Source organism: Phacochoerus africanus, chromosome 12, assembly GCF_016906955.1.
Source record: "Phacochoerus africanus isolate WHEZ1 chromosome 12, ROS_Pafr_v1, whole genome shotgun sequence".
NCBI classification, from domain to species: domain Eukaryota; kingdom Metazoa; phylum Chordata; class Mammalia; order Artiodactyla; family Suidae; genus Phacochoerus; species Phacochoerus africanus.
The window spans coordinates 55,208,255-55,232,538 of NC_062555.1; the positions used below are offsets into that span (position 1 = coordinate 55,208,255).

Consider the following 24,284-nt stretch of genomic DNA (forward strand, 5'->3'; position numbering starts at 1 on the left):
AGGGGAGTGACAACAAAATAATAAAGGATGTTTGTATCTTTGGAGGCTTAGCTTAAAACAGCCCAATAAAAGCAACAGAAAAATTCCTATGGAATTTTCTTTTCCTAATTTTTCAAAAAACCGAAGTGCTAGAAAAATAATCTGTGTTTTGGCCCCAACTAATCATGTGATTCTTCCAAGTTCTCCAGTTTCTCACTCACAGAACTCTTACTAAGTAGCATGGCTTTGTGTTTGTGTCATACTGGACTGCCAAAGAATTTCTAATAAATTATCTTTAGGGAAAAATAAATTAGAAATTTTGTGCAGAGTGCTCTAGAGACCAAGTCTGATATATCACAGTAACAAAATTATATAAAAATACCAGCATGCTTCCTTTTTCTCCCAACTGAAGAAATAAGAGAGTAGCTACTGTTCATCAAATGGGGACACCCTGATAGGACAGAAAGCAGAAGGTCTCTGTACAAAGAAGCTGCCTTTGTATCACTTCTCCTTGTTTATTTCCTTGATGACATTTTCTGAACACAGCTACACATCTTTGAAAAAGAATGGAAAGTCTCCAAAAGAGTTTGCACTTCATGTGTTATTACTGTCCTTTTCATAATATTGTTTCCTCAAAACCGTATTAGGTGAACTTCTTTTAGGGTTTGTGAAAAGGTTTGGCAAGGCTTCTAGGAAAGTCCATTTTAATGCTAGTGGGCAAAGGACAAGACAGTCACACAAAATGAGTGACCACATACCAACTGCTGTCATGTAATCCCAGCGCTCAACGAGGCACATATTGAAGATGAGGTGATCTGAAGTCTGCCCTTGGCCAATGAGTGAGATCTGCCTCTCCAAATTCTGGCAAACAGATGAAGTCCAGCCAACGAGAAACCAAAACACTACCAGGAGTATGACTGCCAGCATCCTCATGACCCGTCCACCTGTCATGTATGGAATCCGCTGGGCTGTTCGTGAAAGAAATACCTTCAAAACCCTGGAAAAGTAAGACATCAAAATGTTGAAGGTAAACTAACAACCAGGAAGTAAACGCTAAAATATCTTATTTTTCTAGTGAAATTTAAGCCAACTCCCAAATTGATTGATGCAGTTTTTTTTTTTTTTAAAGAAACAGTGCTGCTTATGCTTTTATTTAATGTCATTCCAATTTACACATATCCTGTATTAGAGGTCAGTGAGTCAATAAGTTTGTACAGGATGGAATTCTTTCGAGTATGTCTTAATATTTCAAGGAAAATTCTCAGGACCTTAGAAAGATCCACAGGCAAACACTGCTCAGAGTTTCTGAGGGATCTAAAAATAGTCCTGAAAGTGAGTAGCAAGGTTTTATGATATTACACTAAGCCAAAAGTTTCCTTAAACCAGTTGTTTTTACATTATAATATTGTAAAAAATATTTTATGAAAATCATTTTATATGCCTCTCTTTATAGTCATTTTATCACATTGCCAAAAATAATAATGAGTATGAAAACAGTAAGAGGGGGTATTTAAATATCCCTAAATAAGATTATTGCATAAGGAAAAAGATTGGGATATGACCTATGAGAAATGTAGGGTTTTTTAAAACTGGGTTTGTTTTTTTTTTCCTGTAAATATGACTGAAATGAATAGCTAGGGTTAAGAACTACTGAAGTAGAGGAGGTCTAAGGACTGTTCCATCTCTAAATATGTTAAGAGGACAAAATCCAACCCTATTATAGGGATCTTTCCAGCCACCCTTTCTTTAATTTCATCTCCACAATATTCTTAGCTGATTTTTAACTCCCCACTCTTATTCTGATATTTTAGGTCACAAAATTGTGACCTGACACAAACTACCATGAGTGGCTTATGGTACTATAAGGGTATCCATAATTAATTTCCAAAAGGCAGAAATTAATTCAACTTCCCAACTTCTATTTTTTCCTCCATCTCATTCTTTCAACACTTTAAATGAAGTATTTATATGAATTCTGCATAAAATCATCATAAATCTTAAAATGAAACAAATATACCTGGAACAGCCTGGATATATTTATTACACTATTGTTTTCTCTCTATGTAGACCTTTGGTAGCTCACCCTGAATTAACACAACACATCCAGTAAAGAAAGTTATTTTCTAGGAGGTTCTCATCTAGTCTTTAATCTTATTGTTCTTCAGGAAACACACAAGAAGTTATTTAATTCTGAATAAAATATTTATCCTGAATTTTTATGTGGAACGGTGTTGGAAATGTATTGGCATAAAATTAGAGTACGAAAAAAGATCACTTTAACTACTCACCATTTAACTACAGAGGGTCCCCAACTTAAAATGGTTCAATTTACAACTTCGTGACTTTATGACAGCACAATGATGTGCATTCAGTAGAACCTGTATTTTGAACTTTGATATCTTACCAGGCTGGTGACATGTGCTAGATACTCTTTCATAATGTGGTGCAGGGGCAGTAAGCCTCAGGTCTCAGGTCTCAGTCAGCCATGCAATCACAAGCGTAATCAGCTTACAGCCATTCCATGCCCATTCAGCCATGCTGTTTTGCACTTTATGTAGTCAATAATTTACGTGAGATATTCAATATTTTAGTATAAAATAGGTTTTGTGTTACACGGTTTTGGCCAACTTTAGACTAATTTCAGTGTTCTGAGCACGGTTAAGGTAGGCTGGGCTAAGCCATGATGTTCTAGCAGGTTTGGTGTATTAAATGCATTCTCGGCTTACAATATTCTCAATTTACCATGGGTTTATCTGGATGTATCTCCCCTGGAAGTCATGGGAGATATGCAGTTCACCAGGTTAGCAGTTATTCTCCGTACACCATGCAGAATATGCTCAGTACCGCCCATGTCATGCTGAATACCAGCACTGGCAGTGAATGTCGTGCCTCAAATACTTCTGCTCCAACTAGTTGAATTGCTACTTGTAAGAATCAGTTGTACTTGTCCCCAAAATTATGTCCACTTTTTGTCATTTTTTAAAAAGCTGAAGTAGGGTTGATTTGTAATAGTATGTTAGTTTCAGGAGTACAACATAGTGATTCAGTATGTTTACAGATTATACTCCATTTAATGTTATTCAAAAATAATGGCTGTATTGCCCTATGCTGCACAATGTCATCCTTGTTGGCTGATCTATTTTATACATAGTAGTTTGTATCTCTTAATCCCATACCCTTATCTTGCCTCTCACCCCTTCCCTCTCCCGACTGGAAATCATTAGTTTATTCTCTATATCTGTGAGTCTGCTGCTCTTTTGTTACACATATTCATTTGTTTTACTTTTTAGATTCCACATTTAAGTGATAACATTTGTTATCATTTTATATAATTTAACTAAATTTATGATGAAATTTAGTTAAAGGAGACCTATTTGTATAACATCTGTTTTGAAAGCTTCAAAAAGATGTGATAAATGTGAGTCGCTGAAGGAAGCTATTAATTTAGGGGAATGTGAGGAAATTTTAATTTACTGGGGCAGTCGATAAACAAAAATCTAGAATGTGTTTATACTCAGATTACTTCAAAAAACTTCTTTAGATCCTTACTTCTATTTAAAAAACCAACATTGTGAACAATAGATAATACATTGCAGTGATTTATGGTAGAAAAAGAATAATGCACTCTAAATGTTAGATCCACAGTAAAAGAAGAGGCCTTATTTTTAAAAATATTGGTGAATGATTGTTTTAAATTATAATGTCTATACACTTCTTAGTTTTTTTTTTTTTTTTTCAAAGCCACAGTTATGGAACATGGAGCTTCCAGGCTAGGGGTCGAATTGGAGCTGGTGACCTACACCATAGCCAAAGCAATGCAGGATCTAAGCTGCATCTGCAATCTACACCACAGCTTGTGTCAATGCCAGATCCTCAACCCACTGAGCAAGGCCAGGGATTGAACCCGCATACTCTTGGATACTAGTCAGGTTTGTTAACACTGAGCCACAACAGGAACTCCTTTAGTCTCTTACTTTATTTTATTTTATTTTAGTATTTATTTTTGCTTTTTAGGGCCGCACCTGTGGCATATGGAAGTTCCCAGGCTAGGGGTCAAATCGGAGCTACAGATGCCTGCTTACACTATAGCCACAGCAGTGCGGGATCGGAGCCATGTCTGCCACCTACACCACAGTTCACAGCAACTCCAGATCCTTAACTCATTGAGCGAGGCCAGGAATCAAACCCGCATCTTCAAGGATCCTAGGCAGGTTCATTAACCACTGAGCCACGAAGGGAACTCCAGTCTCTATTTTAAACAATTTATTAATGAATTGACCAATTACTAGTCCATTAAGAAGGCTTCTATTATAATCAGCAGATCGAAATTCAAATAACTCTGTCCTAGGAATGAGAGAAATTTCTTGGAAAATTAGTATTTTTGTCAGTGTCAATTTAATTTTCTGTAGGAGAAAACTGTAGCCACTATGTACACATAATTGTTTCTGGTTATACCTGGATGAATTCTAAATTTTGAATAACTAGGATTTCAAAAGACCATATGTGACCATTTTTCTGGTCTTATGTATTTCAGCTAGGGCAAAAAGAAAAAGAGAATTGTTGCAAATTCTAGCTTGACTACATTTGAATATCTGAAATGTAATTATAATGAACATTTTTGTGGTGACAGCCATTCACTAAGTATCATGCTAGGCAATGTGGAAGGCATAAGATATGATCCCTGTCTTCTAGAAGCTTACAATCTAAGCTTCTAGAAGTATGTAAATCATTACCATATACTATTATATGTTGTTGTATGCAGCCAGTAAGTCCAGTAATCTAATACAATAGGTAATATTTGGTCTGGACCTCGATGGATATCAAAATGTAGAAATGGAGCAGAGCTCCTGCTGTGGTGCAACAGGATTGGTGATGTCTTGGGAGCCTCTGGGATGCTGGTTCGATTCCTGGCCTAGCACAGTGGGTTAGGGATTTGATGTTGCTGCAGCTGCAGCTTAGGCTGTGACTGTGGCTCCGATCCCTGGCCTTTGAGCTCCATTTGCCACAGGGTGGCCAAAAATGACAAAAAAAAAAAAAAAAAAAAAAGCAGAAATGGAGGAAAGTGGATAAGATATAAGAATATTTGAAGATTTTCACATAGAAACTCTGAACTTCAAAGAGAGCAAAGAGTGAATTTTTTTAAATAACTATTTTTAAAATACTTCTTAACCAGATGCATTTGTCATCTCCAGAGGAAATCTAAATGACCCCAGTTTGGTGATCTTTGGATCAAGAAATCCAACTTTTAAATTATCAGAAATTTTCATGTTTTCCAGATGACCCTATGGGTATTTATTGCAGAGTCTGAGAATTCAAGATTGCTGTAGACCCCATAATCTCATTTCCAGGGAGGAAAATCCAAAGCAAAGCCCTCATGAGTCTCCTGTTATTGGTTTTACTGGCTTTCAGACACTAGAAAACACAGTAACACAACTCTGCACTGCAATCTAAGCATTTCAGGATATTGGTTTTTGTAAAATTGAATAAGATGAATTTTTCTAGGATTGCCTTAAAATAAAATGAGAAAATTCTGCTATATCTTTAAAAAATGAACTCTTATTAGTCTATATGGGTTTACTGCCTAGAAACCAAGTTCTAAAAATGAAATCCTTAGACATGCATTTATATGAAATCCAGATGTAGAAAAAAAATGCAATCATTAAACTTCTTATATAGCTTACTTTTTCGACCAATTTTTTTCACAGATAAATCTTTAAGCTACCATCTGTTAAGACGGTTTCACTATTTCTGAAAGAACACAGTAACATATACAAGAGGACTGCAAACAAGTTTCCAGAATTTAATATAAAAAGGTATATTTAAAGTATATATTCAGTTCTCATTTTATTGTTTTTAGGGCTGCACCCACAGCCTATGGAAGTTCCTGGGCCAAGGACTGAATCCTAGCCACAGCCACAACCTATACTACAGCACCAGGCCAGGGATCAAACCTACAGCTCTGCAGAGACCTAAGCCACTGCAGTTGGATTCTTAATCTACTGCGTCACAGGAGAAACTCCTCAGTTCTCATTCTTAATAGAAGATAAATCCATAGAGATTATGTTGAAATGATTTTTTAAAAATGGCAGCCTAGGAATTGGCTGTCACTATATGTCCGCCTCTCCTTTTTCACTTTCTACACGTTTCTAGTTTAAGCTCATGAAATTCCACTGTAAGGACTTGTACTTAGATTATTGATTACCTTCTTCAAATACCTAATTGATATGGTTACTCCTTATTTTGGCATGGCAGAAGCTCTTGGCTTCCATTATGTCACATTCTTTTGATTTTCTTCCTATTCCTCTGTCACCAACTTTTTAGTCTCAATCACATTCATCTGCCTCAGTCCTCCCTTTAAATGACAGAGTTCCTCATGGAGCCCCTGAACATAGTCAGCTTCTATTTTTGCTCTAGGAAATTCTATGACCATGTTTCAGTATTCTATATGCTGGTGAGCCCCAAATCTGTATCTTTGGTTTAGATTACTCTCCTTAGCTCAAGATCTGCATACTCAGTGACCTACTGGACATCACCAGGTCCCCAGATAAAATCATCATTCTCTCCACTTCTCTCTCTTCTAACCCACTGTCCTATGTTACCTCTCTCAATGACTAGGACCACCTAACTGTTCAAAGCAGAAGTCTAGGGATGAATGATATTTCTTCCTCATCTACATTCCAGGTTCCCAAAGCATAATTAAGAATTTAATTTCTACCTTTTTTTTTTTTGGCTGTGCCCATGGCATGCAGAAGTTTCTGGGGGTGGGATCAAATGCAAGGCACAGCAGTAATAGCTGGTAGGCCACCAGGGAATTACCTATTTTCTACCTCTTAGATATCCTTCAAATCCTTCTCTTTTTCTCCATTTTCACTTTTACTCTATAGCTCCTGGTCGTCAAACTGTTTCTATCATAGCTTCCTAACCAGTCTCCTACTGGTCTTGGCCATCTTTAGTCCACACTCTACCCTAATGCTACAATTATCTTCCTCATCTCCCCTTCGAGGAGTGGTGTTCCTCCCCTGTTTACGGTCCTTCACCCAAATCCTAGCTCCTCAGTATGGTGAAAGGCCTTTAGAAATTGGCTTCGGCAGGCCCATCTCTCACCACTCTTCTTTTCTTGCGGGTCCCTATGGATGACAGGCAGGTGTCTTCTACCTGCACCTTTGCCCTCAGCCTTCTGTACCACCCCTCCCCCATAGACCCAAACCCCTAATTTAGCTAATTCCTACGTAATTCCTTAATGGCTCAGTTGAGATGCCACTTGCTTTAAGCCAGTGGCTCCCAAACCAGTAGCATCAACACCATCTGGAAACTTGTTAGACATGGAAATTCTTGGGTGCCATCCTGACTTACTGCATAGAAACTCTGGGGGTTAGGGCCCAGGAATCAGTATTTTAGCAAACCCTTTAGGTAAATTCTGATGAAGGCTACAGTTTGAGAGCTGCTGCTTTTCTCCACTCCTGAAAAGGTTTAAGATTGGTGAAGGTACCTTTCCAATGGGCTGGCTGCTTAACTTGTCAGATAAATTTTTGAGTTTTTGCTATGCTGATACCAAAATTTAAAGCATCTAGTAACAGAAAGTTTTTCATTTTCAGAACATCTGCATTTGCTTGTGACTGAGCAGCATCTTTTTTGTTTACTAAAAAGGAATGAACATATACATCCTTAAGCCATCCAGTCTTCTGTTCTATTACATTAATTAGAATAATCCTAAAATCTTGAAATTATCTTTTTTCTTTTCTTTCTTTTTTTTTTTTTTAAAGGGCCACACCCAAGGCATATGGAAGTTCCCAGGCTAGGGGGTCGAATCAGAGCTGTAGCCTCTGGCCTACGCCACAGCCACAGTAACACCAGATCTGAGCCACATCTGTGACCTACACCACAGCTCACAGCAATGCTGGATCCTTAATCCACTGAGCAAGGCCAGGATCGAAGCTGTGTCCTCATGGATGCTAGTCAGATTCGTTTCCACTGAGCCACGACGGGAGCTCCTTGAAATTCTCCATTAGAGTTGAACTTCGATTAATTTTACTGCTTTCTTAGAAATTCTAGAGAATAAATGCTTGTGATGGGAGGTGATGTATAAATATAAAGACACTCAATTCTTGACCAAAAAAAGCCTTAAGAGTGAGCCACACCCAAGAGCTGACATCACTGCCTCTCAGTTTGCTTTCAATGGTCACAATCCCTCATATTTATTAATATTTTCATTAATTTTTCAAAACTTCATTTTCAGAAATAAACTAAAACTACTTCCTGGCCATGGGATGGATTTCAGGTCTGTGTATATTAAGAAGGATTGGCATCACCCATAGAGAAAGTGACTTTTACATTTATCAGACATGAAGTTCTGTAAAATTATTGCGACTATATTAAGTTATTGCTATTGTAAGGAGGGAAACTCACAACTCAGTCTCCCAAATATAGGTATTTTGGTCAATTTCAGTTACCTGATTGAACTCTCATATCCATACTCATCATCCTTTCTTTTGACCTGATTGTAAGTACATATAATAAGGAAGAATAATGAAAAAAATAAAGAAGAAAGGTTATAAGACTATTGCAAGTCAAATATCCAATAGAGCTAGAAGGAACTTGTGTGTGGATTATCTTTTCTGATGTCAGAAACAAAGCAGGTATGTTGGTCCTTACTACTTCTATTTGTCATTATACCAAAAGTTCTAGCCAGAGCAACTTGTCAAGAAATAAAATGCATCCATATTGGAATGGAGAAGTAAAGTTATCTCTATTAGTAGATGACATGATTTTATATACAGAAAACCCTAAAGAACACACACAGACACATGCACACACACACACAAAATTTGAGCTAAAAACCAAATTCAGCAAAGTTGTAAAATACAAATTCAACATCAAAAAAGTAACTTTTATTTTTATATACTAGCAATGAGCAATCTAAAAATGAAATTAAATAAATATTTCCATTTACTATAGTGTCAAAAAAAAATACCTAGGGGTAAATTTAATGGAGGTAAAATACGTGTATGCTGAAATCTATACAACACCATTGGAAGAAATTTAAAAAGACCCAAAGAAATGGAAAGACATTTGTGTTCATGGATTGGAAGACTTAATGTTGCTAAGATCACAATATCCCCTAAAATTATCTATATATTCAAGTCTAACAAAATATTATTGTTAATAATAACAATATGGTACTAGCATATTGACAGATATATAGAACAATGGAATAAAACTGACCATCCAGAAATAAACCTCTGCATCTCCAGTCAATTAATTTTTGAAAACAGTGTCAAGACCATTCAATAAAGAAAGAATAATCTTTTCAACAAACAGTCCTAAGGACAAGTATATATCCAAATGCAAACAATGAATTTAGATCTGTATCTCACATCATATACAAAAATTAGTTCCAAAGGGGAGTTCCCGTCGTGGCGCAGTGGTTAACGAATCTGACTAGGAACCATGAGGTTGCGGGTTCGGTTCCTGCCCTTACTCAGTGGGTCAAGGATCTGGCGTTGCTGTGAGCTGTGGTGTAGGTTGCAGACGCGGCTTGGATCCCACATTGCTGTGGCTCTGGTATAGGCTGGCGGCTACAGCTCTGATTCGACCCCTAGCCTGGGAACCTCCATATGCCGCAGGAGCGGCCCAAGAAATAGCAAAAAGATCAAAAAAAAAAAATTGTTCCAAATGAATCAACAACCCAAATGTAAGAGCTAAAACTTTACATAAAATGCATAGAAGAAAAGAGACTTAGAAATCTTCCTGATCTGAGATTAGGCAATGATTTCTTTTCTTCTTTTTTTTTTTTTTTTTCCTTTTTTGGCTTTTTAGGGCCACACCTGTGGCATATGAAAATTCCCAGGCTAGGGGTTAAATTGGAGCTGCAGCTGCCAGCCTATACCACAGCCACAGCAACACCAGACCTGAGCTACATCTGCAACCTACATCACAGCTCGCAGCAACGCTGGATCTTTAACCCACTGACCAGAGCCAGGGATCAAACCCACATCCTCAACGATCCTAGTCAAGTTCCTTAGCACTGAGCCACAATGGGAACTCTAGGCAATGGTTTCTTAAATATCAAGGCTTATGTAACAGGAAAAAATAGATAAATTGAACTTCATAGAAATAAAAAAATTTGTGCATCAATGCTCACTATCAAAAAAGAAAAAGAAAACCCATGGAATTGAGAAAATATTTTCTTTCCTTTTTTTTTTTTTTTTTTTTGCTTTTGTTAGGGTTGCACCTGCGGCATATAGAGGTTTCCAGGTCAGGGCCCGAATCAGAGCTACAGCTGCCGAGCCTTGTCTATGACTTACACCACAGCTTACAGCAATGCTGAATCCTTAACCCTCTGAGCAAGGCCAGGGATTGAACCTGAAACCTCATGGTTCCTAGTTGGATTTGTTTCCACTGCACCATGAAGGAAACTCCGGAGAAAATATTTTCAAATTTATCTGATAAAATTCTTGTATCTAGAATATAGGAAAACTCATACAATGCAACAATGAAAAGACAATTCAATTTTAAAAATGGAGAAAGGACTTAAAATTGAATTGTTTGTCTTTCTGTTGCTGCACTGTAGGACTTAATGTTGAATAAACATTTCTGTAATGACACATATAAAGGCCCAATAAACACCTAAAAATAATCTTAACATCATTAGTCATTGGGAAAATGTGTAAAAAGATTTTCTTCCTTTAAAATATTTAAAATATCTTACTGTATTTTACATATCCTTATAGGAATACATGAAATAAATAAATATAAATATCCTCATTAGGAAACCATCTATCCATTCATCCATCCATCTCTCCTTCCATCCATCCATCTATCCACCCATCTATCCTTCCCCACAAAGTAAATATTTGGTACTAATGAGTGCAGCAGAGAAAAACGCTACGTATTGCACTGTATCCACAGTGAATAGTACTGAATAATGCATGAAATGAAAATCCCTAGTCTAGAGCCAGATGAAGATTTTTTTGCAGCATGCTTATTCATTTTAAATATAGTACAAAAAGTCTTTTGTTTTTTCTTGATTAGCCTTAGAAAAAGGAAAAGGCAATTTGTTTTCAGAAACCACATTACAGGGAATAGGAAAATGTTCTTCTGGCATTAAGTTTCTTAATCTCTTTCCACCCTCTTTCATTTAAAACAGCTCCTCATTTCTCCTGAAAATGTACTCGGCTTTTATGAGCTTAGCAATATTGACTTCCCAGGTTTCTTAAAACCAACCAACCAACCAACCAACAAACCAACTCGGCAAGTATCCTGTGAAGCCCCACATCCATGGAGGCACGAGACACACTAGATCTTTTAGATCTGTCCTGTGTCGCTAAGGTACTAAATGTGATGTGATGTGTAGTCTGTTCTTCATTTTTGCCTATTTCAGCTCTCTTTTTCCTTATGATTCAGACTGAGCCAGCTAAAACCTGTCCCATTCTTCCTTTTTTCTTTCTCCAAAGAGAAACAAACAGTTCCAGGTTCAAAGAAATTGCATTTCAAGAATGGCCTGCCAATAAGGTAGGGTGGCACGACACTAGTCTGCCTGGAGTGCAGGTAGCAAAGGTCTGTAGAGAATTTAAGGCAATTCTAACGATAACTAAAAGTTGTTCTGCTTTTTATTACTACCACATGCTGAAGATTCTAAACAAGGTCAAAGATGAAACACTCCTCCCTGAAGGAGTGGAGCACTTTCACCCCCTCCCCCAACTTGTTTCACCCCTGTATTGCACTGTTGAGAAACAAAACTCTTGCAATTTTCTGTTGGATTGGTATGGTAGTCTTTGGCTGTGTGAGTCTCAAATGTGGGGAGAGACCATTAAAGACAAAGGTGGGGGATTTGGTAAAAGTGAATGGAATCCTAAGTTCCCAGCCCAGGCTAACAGTATCACTTCTAATGACAGAGTAAGATTCTATTCCTTTTTCATATTTTCTTCCAGTTTTCGGAGCTACTAGAATGCTGTAAACACTATAACTGATCAGTGAGAGACCAGGATACAGGAAAAGAAATGTTCAACAATTTTACTAAGCCTTGAGGGAAATGGCTGAGAGAAAACAAGAACTCAGGTCTTTCCTGCCTATCCTAATCTCAAGGGACTCGAACAGTTGTTTTATTCATCAGTATTGATAAATGCCTTAGGATTTTCTGCCTGGAGAGGAAATATTTACTTTAAAATTTTTTGAAATAAAAAACGAAGTCTTATGAAAATGAAATGATAGCACACAAGGGACTTTATCCCTTAGCTCAGGCTCCCTTGATCCCTTCAAGCTCCTTTGGATCAGGTTCACCAAGGGCTGGTTCTTTAGCTTTCTCTTCAACTCTGGGACCTTCCCCATATCCTTCCAGTGAATTCCCTTTTTGCCTAATTTAGCCATAGTCAATGTGTATGGTTTGCAACCAAAATCCCCTACTTGAAAATACATAGAAAATTATATATATTCCAGTCTTGTGCAAGATTTCCAACAATCACTGAGAAGTGATTCTCAGATGTTAAAGTAACTTATTCTTGATTGTATAAATAGTTAATGACAGAACTGGAATTCTGATTTGGATTTGCAAAGATTTATGTCTTTCCTCTCTATTATGTTACTACAAAATCTTCACAGTCCTTTCTTGAGGACCACAACTTGACTATAAGAGATACCAGCCAAAGACACTCCTTGCAGCTCCATCCACTGTAACCATTTACCTATTCATTCACCTGACAAGCATCTGAATGCATATAATATGGGAATCTGCTGCACTAAGGATGGAGGATACAGAGCTGGTTTGCCCAGTCACTTCCATCCGGTGGCTCATATTTTTGTAGGAGCTGATTCTTCAGCTTATAGACTTAGACAGTTTTGGAACAGTTAAATTTAAACAATATGGGAAAAAAACAATATAATATAAAACCATATGGCTCAGACAGGATAAGAATAATTCAGCTCATTAAATTAGAAATAGTTTCCACTCGATTTAAGCCTTCAGTAGGTAATTCTTCACTGCAAAGACTTCTATAGACACATTGTCAGGGAGAAAATAGTTTTAATTACCATCTTTAAAATATACAAAAGATGTTGCTGTGGCTGTGGCGTAGGCCGGTAGCTACAGCTCCGATTGGACCCCTAGCCTGGGAACCTCCATATGCTGTGGGTGTGGCCCTAGAAAAGACAAAAAATAAAAAATAATAAAAACTAAAATATACAAAAGAATGATGAAGTAATCTAATTTCCCAAATTCCAATCATTTGTATACCACCCTCACAATTTCTGCTTGTATTTGTGTACCAGCTAATATTTTATTTAAGTCAATTTCTATTTATTGCTTTAAATTACTTAAAAGAAAACTTTATAGTTGCTAATTTCAGTGAAAAGCTGATAGAGAATCCATAAATAGAAAGTAACTCTGGGAGTTCACTTCGTGGCGCAGTGGTTAACGAATCTGACTAGGAAAGATGAGGTTGAGGGTTCGATCCCTGCCCTTGCTCAGTGGGTTGACGATCCAGCATTGACGTGAGTTGTGGTGTAGGTTGCAGATGTGGCTCGGATCCCGGATTGCTGTGGCTGTGGTGTAGGCCAGCGGCTACAGTTCTGATTAGACCCCTAACCTGGGAACCTCCGTATGCCACGGAAGCGGCCCAGAAATGGCAAAAATGACAAAAAAAAAAAAAAAAGAAAGAAAGAAAGTAACTCTGAAAAGAAATACAGTGAAATAAAGATAATAAATTTTATCTAGATAGTATCACAGTGGGAAGTTCTGAGCCCAAAGCTTGACTGGCTTTTTGTTGTGACGGAAAATTAGCAACTGTTCAGCAAGTGTTAAAGACCTACTATTTCCAAACTAATTTTTCTCTTGAAAGTAACCAGAAGGTTGGAAAAAAGAGAACCTGAATGGAAGTAATTTTCTCACTGATTCAGAGTTATTTAATACTGTGTTTCTGTCCCACAAACAGCCCTCTTGCAGACCAGTGTCATGAGTTTCAGACTCTCGAGGGCATACAGTGAGTCAGGGGAATAGGAACGTGTTATGTGCGGAGAGAACTATGGGAAGCAGCTTCCAAGTCTGCATCCGACATTTTTCATTCATTCACTTGACAACTAGTATGTATTAAGCACCTGTCATGTGTCAGTTATTGTACTAAGAGCTGGGGGTTTCAATGGCAAGACCCTCACTTCAGGGAGAAGGTAAATTAGGTAATGACAAAGAAGATAATTACATAAGCAATTGTATTATATAATAGAGGACCCAACAGATGCTAAGTGCTAGACTCATAGGTAGAGAAGTCATGTTCAAGTCTCAAGAGACCTCTCATTCTTGCAGTAATTCCAGAAGTATTATTGTCATCAAAGGTGGTTGATAAATTCTCATTTCTTTTAGTGAGCACCAGTTGAAAAACAACTATCATATAAGGAATGGAAACCGGAAGAATAGGACACAAGAGCAAAATGTGCTGTAATGTGGAAAGAATAAAGTGAGTGTAAGAAAGAACATTAGAGATTGGTCCAATCATTTCTTTCTGGAGGAAATAGAGGTCTATGGTGGCCCAGAGTTAGAAGGCTAAACTGAAATTTAAACTGGACCTCTTGAAATTCGGTCAATGAACTCTATGCTATATGATCTATACAGGAAAGGACCTTGAGAGTTAAGGATATTTGCATTTGTTCAAAAAAGATCATCTGGAGCATTCTCAGAAAATAAGTACAAAAAACAGCAAAAGAAATGGAGCTTCTTGTGTGGTAGATAGCATAATGATCACATTTTAAGAAAGCGTGAAGGGGGCAAACACAAATATAATACATACTATGGCATCTAAAATAAATTGTTATATGAGACATCTTAAACATACATTTATTGAGGAATACTTATGGTCAAATTAGCATGAAAATATGAACGGCTTACTGTGGTTATCAAAACAGCTTTAAAGCTGATCAGCATAAAGGATTTCCTCTACAATGTTATCCTGTAGGAGAAATTTATATTTTATCTCCTATGCTTTTGGCACCACTACATTGAGAAAACCTGCAAAGAAAAATTGCAAAGGAAAGCCCTGGAATCACTTTCAGCTATCCCCAGCCTTTGTGGATAGGTAATTTACATTATTGCCTCTTTCTTCCTAGTATTTATCATATATATTTCAAAAGTAGAAGATTTTGAAACTAAAGTATACAGGAATTTAAAAGTATTCTTCAATTTATAAGGCAGATAATCACTAGAGCACATTGGTTAAAGAGGTAAACAGAAAATACTATTTTTTGGAAATTCACCTATGGAATATCAACAGGATTATCCTGGGGCGTGGAACCTGGGAACAGAGGACAACAGTTTTGCCAAATAAGCGTACTGCTGAATTCTACAAAATAGAATTCTTTGGTGGCTCTGGAGTCGGATTATTATTTCAGCTGTATTATCTTTGTATTTCTTCCTGTTCTAAGCTAGTAAATACTTTTTCACATTCATTCTTAACTTATTTTTTATGGAATTAACATTTCCATAACCAAGGCACATTCTATTAGAGCACACTGCTCAAATTCAATTGTATTAAAGATTTTCCTAGAGAATCCTAAACATATTGCCTTGAAAATGAAAAAAATATATCATCTTGCTATCTAAATTTCTGGAATTTAACCATTTAAAAGCTGACCTCGCTTGCAATTACATGCTAAGCCAAACACTTTGATCCTCCCATGGGAATGAAAACTAATAAAATATACCTGTGAAGCTTGAGAGTGACAGTTCCATAAACAGTAGCAAAACCGAGAAGACGGACCCATCTTAGGAGAATACAGCGAAATGTGCTTGGCTCAAAGTACAAAATTACAACCTGTGGGATGAGAAGAGAAAGAAAGAGACTTTCAGGATCAGCTGATGCCCCACTGATTAAAATCAGAATTCCATAATCTGATGTTTAATAAATATGAATTTTGACATGAGCACATATTCCTTTGAACAAAACTCTAAAATATTATTTTGATCCTTCACTGTCCAAATCAAAGAACTATAGAGTCTCCTTATTGCTTTCAAATCATTCTAAAGTCTTTAATTATAACTTTCAGGGGTTTCTAGCAATTGCCTCTAAGTTGTAGGTATTTCCAAGCTGAGCTCTTTACTACCCCAGATGGGCCAGTCAGGCAGGCTTCCACTGCCTTTCCCAACCAAAGCCTTGCTGATTCTGTCTCCACACTTTCAGCCATACTCATCCTCATCTGAAACATCCCTGAGAGGATGGTCCTTTGCTGCACCACGCCCCCAATCAGTCTACCACTCTATCCCACAAGTATCAGTTAAGCCAGGCACCATGCTAAATGCCATGGATACAGAGGCAACAAGAAAGGGAAGAGAGCCATGTAGACGAGAAATGGCATCAAAGCCATAAAGGTACTGTGATAACATCTGTGCAGGTTCCATGGGACACAAAGGAACAAGTGGCCCATTCCAGGAGATATTCAAAAGGCACATGAAAGCACGGTTAGCACGACTTTTCATCTGCTGCTGTGTGGTTTGGGGGAAGCCCTCATGCAACAGGAAGTAGTTTGGCCCTACTAAAGGATTAATGCTGTTGAAAAATGTAGTCTTGCCTTCTTCTGCTGGGCAGCTGGCCTGGACTGGTTTTGCTGAAAGTAAGGTTATTGTTAACAGAAAAAATATGACCACTCCTGAAATTCCATAGTATTATTTTGGTTTTTCATTCTAAAGATGTTTATGTTGGAAAATATAAAGCATAGCTGGGGGACATGTGGTGGGTGTTGCCACTTTCTTGCTGAGATCTTACAGATGGAGCCTCACTCTCCAGCAGTACCAAGAACGACATTACCTATAACTCTACGCTGGCATTTCTCAACTATCTCTACTATTTAGAGACATCAAACTAAGTGGTGAAAAACCCATCAGGATTAGTGGAGAAAAGATTGGACAAAGGTGTCAAGAAGAAAAGGTTAAAAATAGGTGTGGACAGGAGATAATGTTCCTTTGTGTATAAACAGTACTTAGTTGCAATGATCCTTAATTTTCTAATTCACTAGATATATGCTAAAGATATAAATATTTGATTTCAAAATTTAATCTACCAGAAAATTGTTTGGATTCATCCAAAACTTGATATAAAATTTTTTCTTTTATTTTCTATTTTTACAAAGCAAGTTAAGATTCTATAAATTTGTATTCGAAGTTTTAGCTCATATGCTTTAGACATAGTTCTTATGCACATGGGTCCAATGGTAATTATGAGTTCTGCAAAGTAAGCTGCACTGTTTACTAAGGAATCAGAGCTGAAGGAAGAAGGAAAATTTTATGGGAAAAAAACCAAATAGAGAAAACTTGATACAAGATTAAGGGATTAGAGAAGCATGTGTTCCTTCTTATGGTAGAGAGAAATGATAAATTAGAAACTAGAAAGATAGGCGCCTAAAGTCTAGAGTATATAAAATCTTAAACATTTCCACTGGTAATGGCTTTAGAGATTATTCTGGCACAGTGGATTCCTGAGGGCTGCAAAATCCTGTGACTTATTGCAAAATTTTCCACTGCACAATAAACAATAATTGAGAGAATGAATAAGCAAAGGTGAACAGCTATACTATAGAGGTCTGCATATTTTTTTTTATTTTGAAGGAAAGAATTGCTCTTGAACTGTTTGGAAACTACTGATATACTTCAAACTTTTATTTCAGAGAAGAAGAATTTGAGGACTTGTTACTATAAGTGGAAGATTGACTTGGTCAGAAGTAAATGAAAGAACAACAAATTTTTTAGTGTCCATGGATGAGATGTAAGTTTAAATAGTAACAGAAAATGAAATTCCAGTGAACTTAATAAGATGTCTCATTAGAAACAGCAAATAGAGAAGCAGAACTCTCAATTTTGCAGTGTGCTGGTGAAGAATACAGGCTCTGAATCCAGTTTCCCTGGTTTGATCTTGGCTCTACTCTTTATTAGTTGTCACAGACTACTGAGCATTGATTGCCTTGCTGTTCCTCAGTTTTCCCATTTGTAAAATGAACACAATAATAACCACACTGTTGGTGGGAATGTAAACTGGTATAGCCACTATGGAAAACAGTATGGAGGTTCCTAAAAAAACTAAAAACAGAACTACTATATGACCAGCAATCCCTCTCCTGGGCATCTATCCATAGAAAACCATAATTCAAAAAGATACATGCACCCCAGTGTTCACTGCAGTACTATTTACAACAACCAAGACATAGAAGCAATCTAAATGTCCATCAAAAGAGGAATGGGTAAAGATGTGGTACACATACACAATGGAATATTACTCAGCCATAAAAAGCATGACATAATGGCATTAGTAGCCACATGAAAGGACCTAGAGATTATTATACTAAGTTAGAGAAAGACAAATATCACACAATATCACTTATAGGTGGAATCTTAAAAAAAGATAAAAATGAATTTATTTCCAGAATAAAAACCAACTCATAGTCTTTGAAAACAAACGTATGGCTACCAAAGGGGACAGGTTGAGGGAAGGGCAAGACTGGGGGCATGGGATTGGCATATGCACACTGTAGTATTTGGAGTGACTGGCCAACGGTGACCTGTTGTATAGCACAGGGAACTCTGCCCAATATTCTGTGATATCTATGTGGGAAAAGAATCTGAATGAGAATGGATATGTGTATATACATAACTGAATCACTTTTTTGCATAGGAGAAATGATCACAATGTTGTTTATCAACTATACCTCAATAAAACTTAGAAAAATTAATACTCACAGATTGGACTGTTTTGAATAAGATACATAGTGGCTGCTACAGTGAGTATTCAGTAAGTATTGGCTATATTACTATGAGAGGTGATTTATGAGTGCTTTGCTCTAAAAGCTACCGTTCCAATGGAACATAATTACATTATACCAACTCAATAAATTCTCTACTGATGGTTACAGACACTCCTTTTGAATTCTTATCATCACTTTTTGATGTATACTTTTTTTTTTTTTTTTGGCCATGTCAATAGCACAAAGAAGTTCTGGGGCCAGGGATCAAAACTCTCACCACAGCAGCGACCTGAGCCACAACAGGTGGCAACACCAGATCTTTAACCCTCTGTGCCACAAGGGAACTCCCTGACTGCATATTTTTTTTTGTCTTTTCAGGGCCACACCCACGGCACATGGAGGTTCCCAGGCTAGGAGTCAAATCAGAGCTGTAGCTGCTGGCCTAAGCCACAGCCACAGCAACATGGGATCCGAGCCACATCTGTGACCTACACCATAGCTCACTGCAATGCTGGATCCTTGACCCACTGAGCAAGGCCAGGGATCGAACACGTGTCCTCCTGGATACTAGTTGGGTTTGTTAACTGCTGAGTCATGATGGGAACTCCTTGACTATACTTTTGAACTTTATCTTATAGTTAGCTGTATGGATGAATATTAGCTGAATCAAATGTAAAATCAGAGAAGGCAGGCTTCTCCATATATCCTATGCTTTACATTTATATGTAAAATATTTGCTCAATGATCTATTTTAGCTAATTTAATAAAGAAAATGTCATCTTCAAAAATTCCTTTCCTAGAAGAACTGCTATATTTTCAAAGTACATATTTCTAGGTAAAACATTTCCCATTTTCTTTCTAATACTAGAAGCTAATGATAGATATACAGATATTTAACATGTGAGAAGCAGGATACAAGTGAATCACTGTTTTCACTAAGTGACCCAAGGACCGAAGCACATGCATCACTGCTGGGTGAATGAGCCCAGAATAGAAACTTTTAGTAGATTTAGGAGGATAGGGTGAGAGAAAAAGAGACATTGAATGCACCAGCAAGAGAAAGTGTGTCCCACTAAAACCACCAATTTTGTTTTACCTTTAATGTTGCCTCTTGGAAACTCACTATACTTTGCCTAGAGGTTTGTTTTCCCCAGTCTTGTTGAGAGGAAGCCTTTGGCTGAAGGTCTAAGGTGACATACCCCTCTGGGTGTTTTAGGGTCTTGGCTCTTCAGTGCTGGTGGAAGTTTTTTCAAAGGGTTACCAAACTCAATCAGCTGATCTTTGCAGTGGGATACTCTGGGCATTGTGATTTTAAAAAGTATTGCTGTTGTGGAAACAGCTTTCTGAGCATTCCCCTCATTATAAACAAATCTTCACAGATTATCCACCCATTTTATCAAATGAGATTTTTTTTTTTAGCTAGTTTTAAAATCAGCTTGATTGCCTATACTTTTTGGATACTGAACACAGTGAATGAAGAAGGAAAGAGAACCAGAGAGAAAAGAATATTAAGCTTTTCAAATATGTACAAAATAGAAGAACATTTAAAAATAACTTCCTTTCACAAATATGGACACAACGCCAGAGACAGAAAAGTAACCTCTGCTATGTCTGCTCAGTCAGTACAAGGCCCAGTGCTTCTTGGAGAGGAATGCCTAGAAGGTAGAATGGTCAGAAGCCAGAACAGTCTCGTGCTCTTCCTGAAGCTCCGATAGTGAAAGGTGTGAAGCTCCTGTTTTAGGCCTGATATTTTGAGGATCTGAACAAGTTTCCTACTAGTGTTGGACACAGCAGTTCTGCTTTCCTAATTGACTCGTCAAGTGTTATTTGCTTCAGTTCACTGAAATTGGCTGTGAATTAAACCACTTTTATAGGTGAAGGAGGTGTTACGTGCTTTGGCATTTCTCTTAGTAGGTGTGTGTGAACAGATGTATCTATAAAAAAAGATTATTGGGTAACGGGAGCACAGTGACAGATGCTAGTGGTGAGACTTCTGTTGATGAAAATGCCCTTTAATAAAGGATACGAAGGACTTCTGGGGCTTAGGGACCCTGTCTACCATGTCTATAATTTCCCTCTGCTTCCTATAAGGAAAAAGCTTGCTAGTTTTCCAAGCCCACTCATCCCTCTCAGGTTTTCTGTGCTCTCAACAGTCCTTACCGAACAAGGGAAGAAGGAAACTGGTATCACACCTGGATGGAGGACGGTTCACACAGGTAACACTTGGAAATATTTAATGGTAAAGCCTACTACCCAGTCTATCCAGGTTCACTACCTTTTGAAGTACGAGACTGCAAATGAATCATTTAGGCAAGATTGTGTATATATATTAAAGCACTTTTATACATGATTTGCTTTAAAAATAAGTAGATTCAAAGTCCTTGAATGTGTTCTAAATTACTTTTTGTCTATATTTGGCAAGACATATGGTATAATACAAGGAAATATTTAAGGTGAAAATGTATGTTCTGCAGATGTTTAACTAATTATCTAAAGTTGGATTCAAACCACAATAAATAAAAAATATGAAATACAAATTACTACACACATGCAGGGGTCTATGGTTGTGATCATGTTTTCATACAACCATGCTCTAAAACATATTACACTGCACTTGGCTCCTATGATTCCAAAGCAATATAAAAAGGATAAATAGGCTAAAAATATAAAATATATGCATAACAAAATTTTTATAATATAAACAAGAAACATTTTGGGGCTATTGTGACAGGAGATGAGATATGCCAAAGCCCCTCTAAAATTCCCAATGTAATACTTCTGAAAAAATAAAAAGAAATGAAAGGGTCACAGACCTAAAAAATAAAGGCAAATATGACAAGATCCCACAGTTTCAGTAGTAATTCTATTCACTGCCTGGTAGGTGGAATAGAACTAACAGTCAACTTATACCCATCCTTCTTAAATTTTTCCAAAAGGTCAAAGAAGGAATACTCCCAAAGACATTCTATGGAGCCACCATCACCCTAATACCAAACCAGACAAAGATACTACCAAAAAGGAAAATTATAGGCCAATATCTTTGATGAATATACATACAAAAATTCTCAACAAAATTTTAGCCAACCAAATCCAGCAATGTATAAAAAAGATCATACATCATGACCAAGTGGGATTCATCTCAAGTTCACAAGGATGGTTCAACATACAATCAATATTATATACAACATTAACAAAAGAAAAGTCAAAAACCGTATGATCATCTCCATATATGCAGAAAAAGCATTTGACAAAGCTGATCATCCATACATGATAAAAATTCTTAACCAAGTAGGTATAGAGGGAATATACCTTAACATAATAAAAGGCATTAATGATAAACCCATAGCCAGTATAATACTCAATGGAGAAAAGCTGAAAGCTTTCTTGCGAAAATCTGGAACAAGATAAGGATGACTGTTCTTACTGCCTTTATTCAACATAGTATTAGAAGTCCTGGCCACAGCAGTCAGACAAACAAAAGAAATAAAAGGTATCCAAAATGGAAGAGAAGAGGCAAAACTGTCACTGTATACAGATGATATGATACTATATAGAGAAAATCCTGAGGACTCCACCCAGAAACTACTCAAACTGATCAATGAATTCAGCCAAGTAGCAGGATATAAGATTAACATTCAGAAATTGGTTGCATTTCTAAATACTAACAATGAAACATTAGAAAAGGAATATAAAGTATAATACCTTTTAAAATTGCACCCCAAAAATTAAATACTTAGGAAAAAACCTGACTAAAGTGGTAAAAGACTTAAATGCTGAGAACTATAAAACATTAATCAAGGAAAGTAAAGAGGATTCAAAGAAATGGAAAGATATTCCATGCTCCTGGACTGGAAGAATTAATATTGTTAAAATGGCCATACTACCCAAAGCAATCTACAGATTCAAGGCAATCCCTATCAAAAATTACCCAGGACACTTTTCACAGAACTACAACAAACAATCCAAAAATTTATATGGAACCACAAAAGTCCCAGAATTGCCAAAGCAATCCCGAGGAATGAAAACCAAGTAGGAGGCATAACCATTCCAGACTTCAGACAATATTACAAAGCTACAGTAATCAAGACAGTATGGCACTGGTACCAAAACAGACATACAGACCAATGGAACAGAGAACCCAGAAATAAACCCAGACATCTATGGTCAATTAATCTTTGACAAAGGAGGCAAGAAAATAAAATGGGAAAAAAAATAGTCTCTTCAGCAAGTGGTGCTGGGAAAACCAGACAGCCACACATAAATCAATGAAACTAGAACACACCCTCATCTCATGCACAAAAATCAACTCAAAATGGCTTAAAGACTCAAACATAAGAAAAGACACCATAAAACTCCTAGAAGAGAACAGAGGCAAAACATTCTCTGACATCAACCATACAAATGTTTTCTCAAGTAAGTCTCTTAAGGCAACAGAAATAAAAACAAAAATAAACCCCAGGGACCTTATCAAACTTACAAGCTTTTGCATATCAAAGGAAACTGTAAAACAAAATTTAAAAGAAGACATCCTAGGGAATGGGAGAAAATAGTTTCAAAAGATGCAACTGACAAGGGCTTAATCTCTAAAATATACAAACAACTTATACAACTCAACAGTAAAAAAAAAAAACCCAATCAGAAAATGGGCAGAAGACCTGAATAGACATTTCTCTCAAGAAGATGTACAGATGGCCAACAGGCACATGAAAAAATGCTCAAAACACTAATTATTAGAGAAATGCAAATCAAAATTACAATGAGATATCACCTTACAGCAGTCAAATGGCCAATGTTAGCAAGTCAACAAATAACAAATGGTGGAAAGGGTGTGGAGAAAAGGGTACCCTCCTTCACTGCTGGTGGAAATGTAAACTGGTAGAACAACTATGGAAAAGAATATGGAGGTACCTCAGAAAACTAAACATAGAACTCCCATATGACCCAGCTCCTGGGAATATATCCAGACAGAACTTTCATTGAAAAAGATAAATGTACCCCATGTTCACTGCAGTACTATTCATAATAGCTGAGACATGGCAACAATGTAAATGTCCATAGAGAGATGAATGAATTAAGAAGATATGGTACATATACATAATGGAATACTACTCAGCCATAAAAAAGAAAAAGAAAAAATGCCATTTATAGCAACATGGATGGAACCAAAAACTCTCACATAAGTGAAGTAAGTCAGAAAGAGAAAGACAAATACCATACGATATCACTTATATCTGGAATCTAATGTATGGTACAAATGAACTTTTCCACAGAAAAGAAACAAAATCATGGACCTGGAGAACAGACTTGTGGTTGTCAAGGGGGAGGGGGAGGGAGTGGGATGGACTGGGAGTTTGGGGTTAGTAGATGCATAGTATTGCATTTGGAGTGGATAAGCAATGAGATCCTGCTATATAGAACAGGGAACTATACCTAGTCACTTGGGATGGAACATGATGGAGGATTATGTGAGAAAAAGAAGGTATGTATATTGTATGAGGGGGTCACTTTGCTGTACACTAAAAACTGAAAGAACACTGTAAATCAACTATAATGGAAAAAATAAAAATCTTTAAAAAGTAAAAAATAAAATAAAA

At 37.0% G+C, this 24,284-nt stretch overlaps 1 protein-coding gene across 1 annotated transcript in view; it reads right to left on the reverse strand.

The window, feature by feature from the left end:
- Positions 1-24,284, reverse strand: part of GPR158 (G protein-coupled receptor 158) — a 331,761-nt gene that overhangs the window by 23,912 nt on the left and 283,565 nt on the right. The window contains exons 6-7 of the mRNA XM_047755079.1: positions 15,664-15,773; positions 738-976 (exon numbers count right to left, since the gene is read on the reverse strand). Of these exons, the coding sequence (XP_047611035.1) occupies positions 738-976; positions 15,664-15,773 (349 nt within the window). The remainder of the gene's footprint in view (positions 1-737; positions 977-15,663; positions 15,774-24,284) is intronic.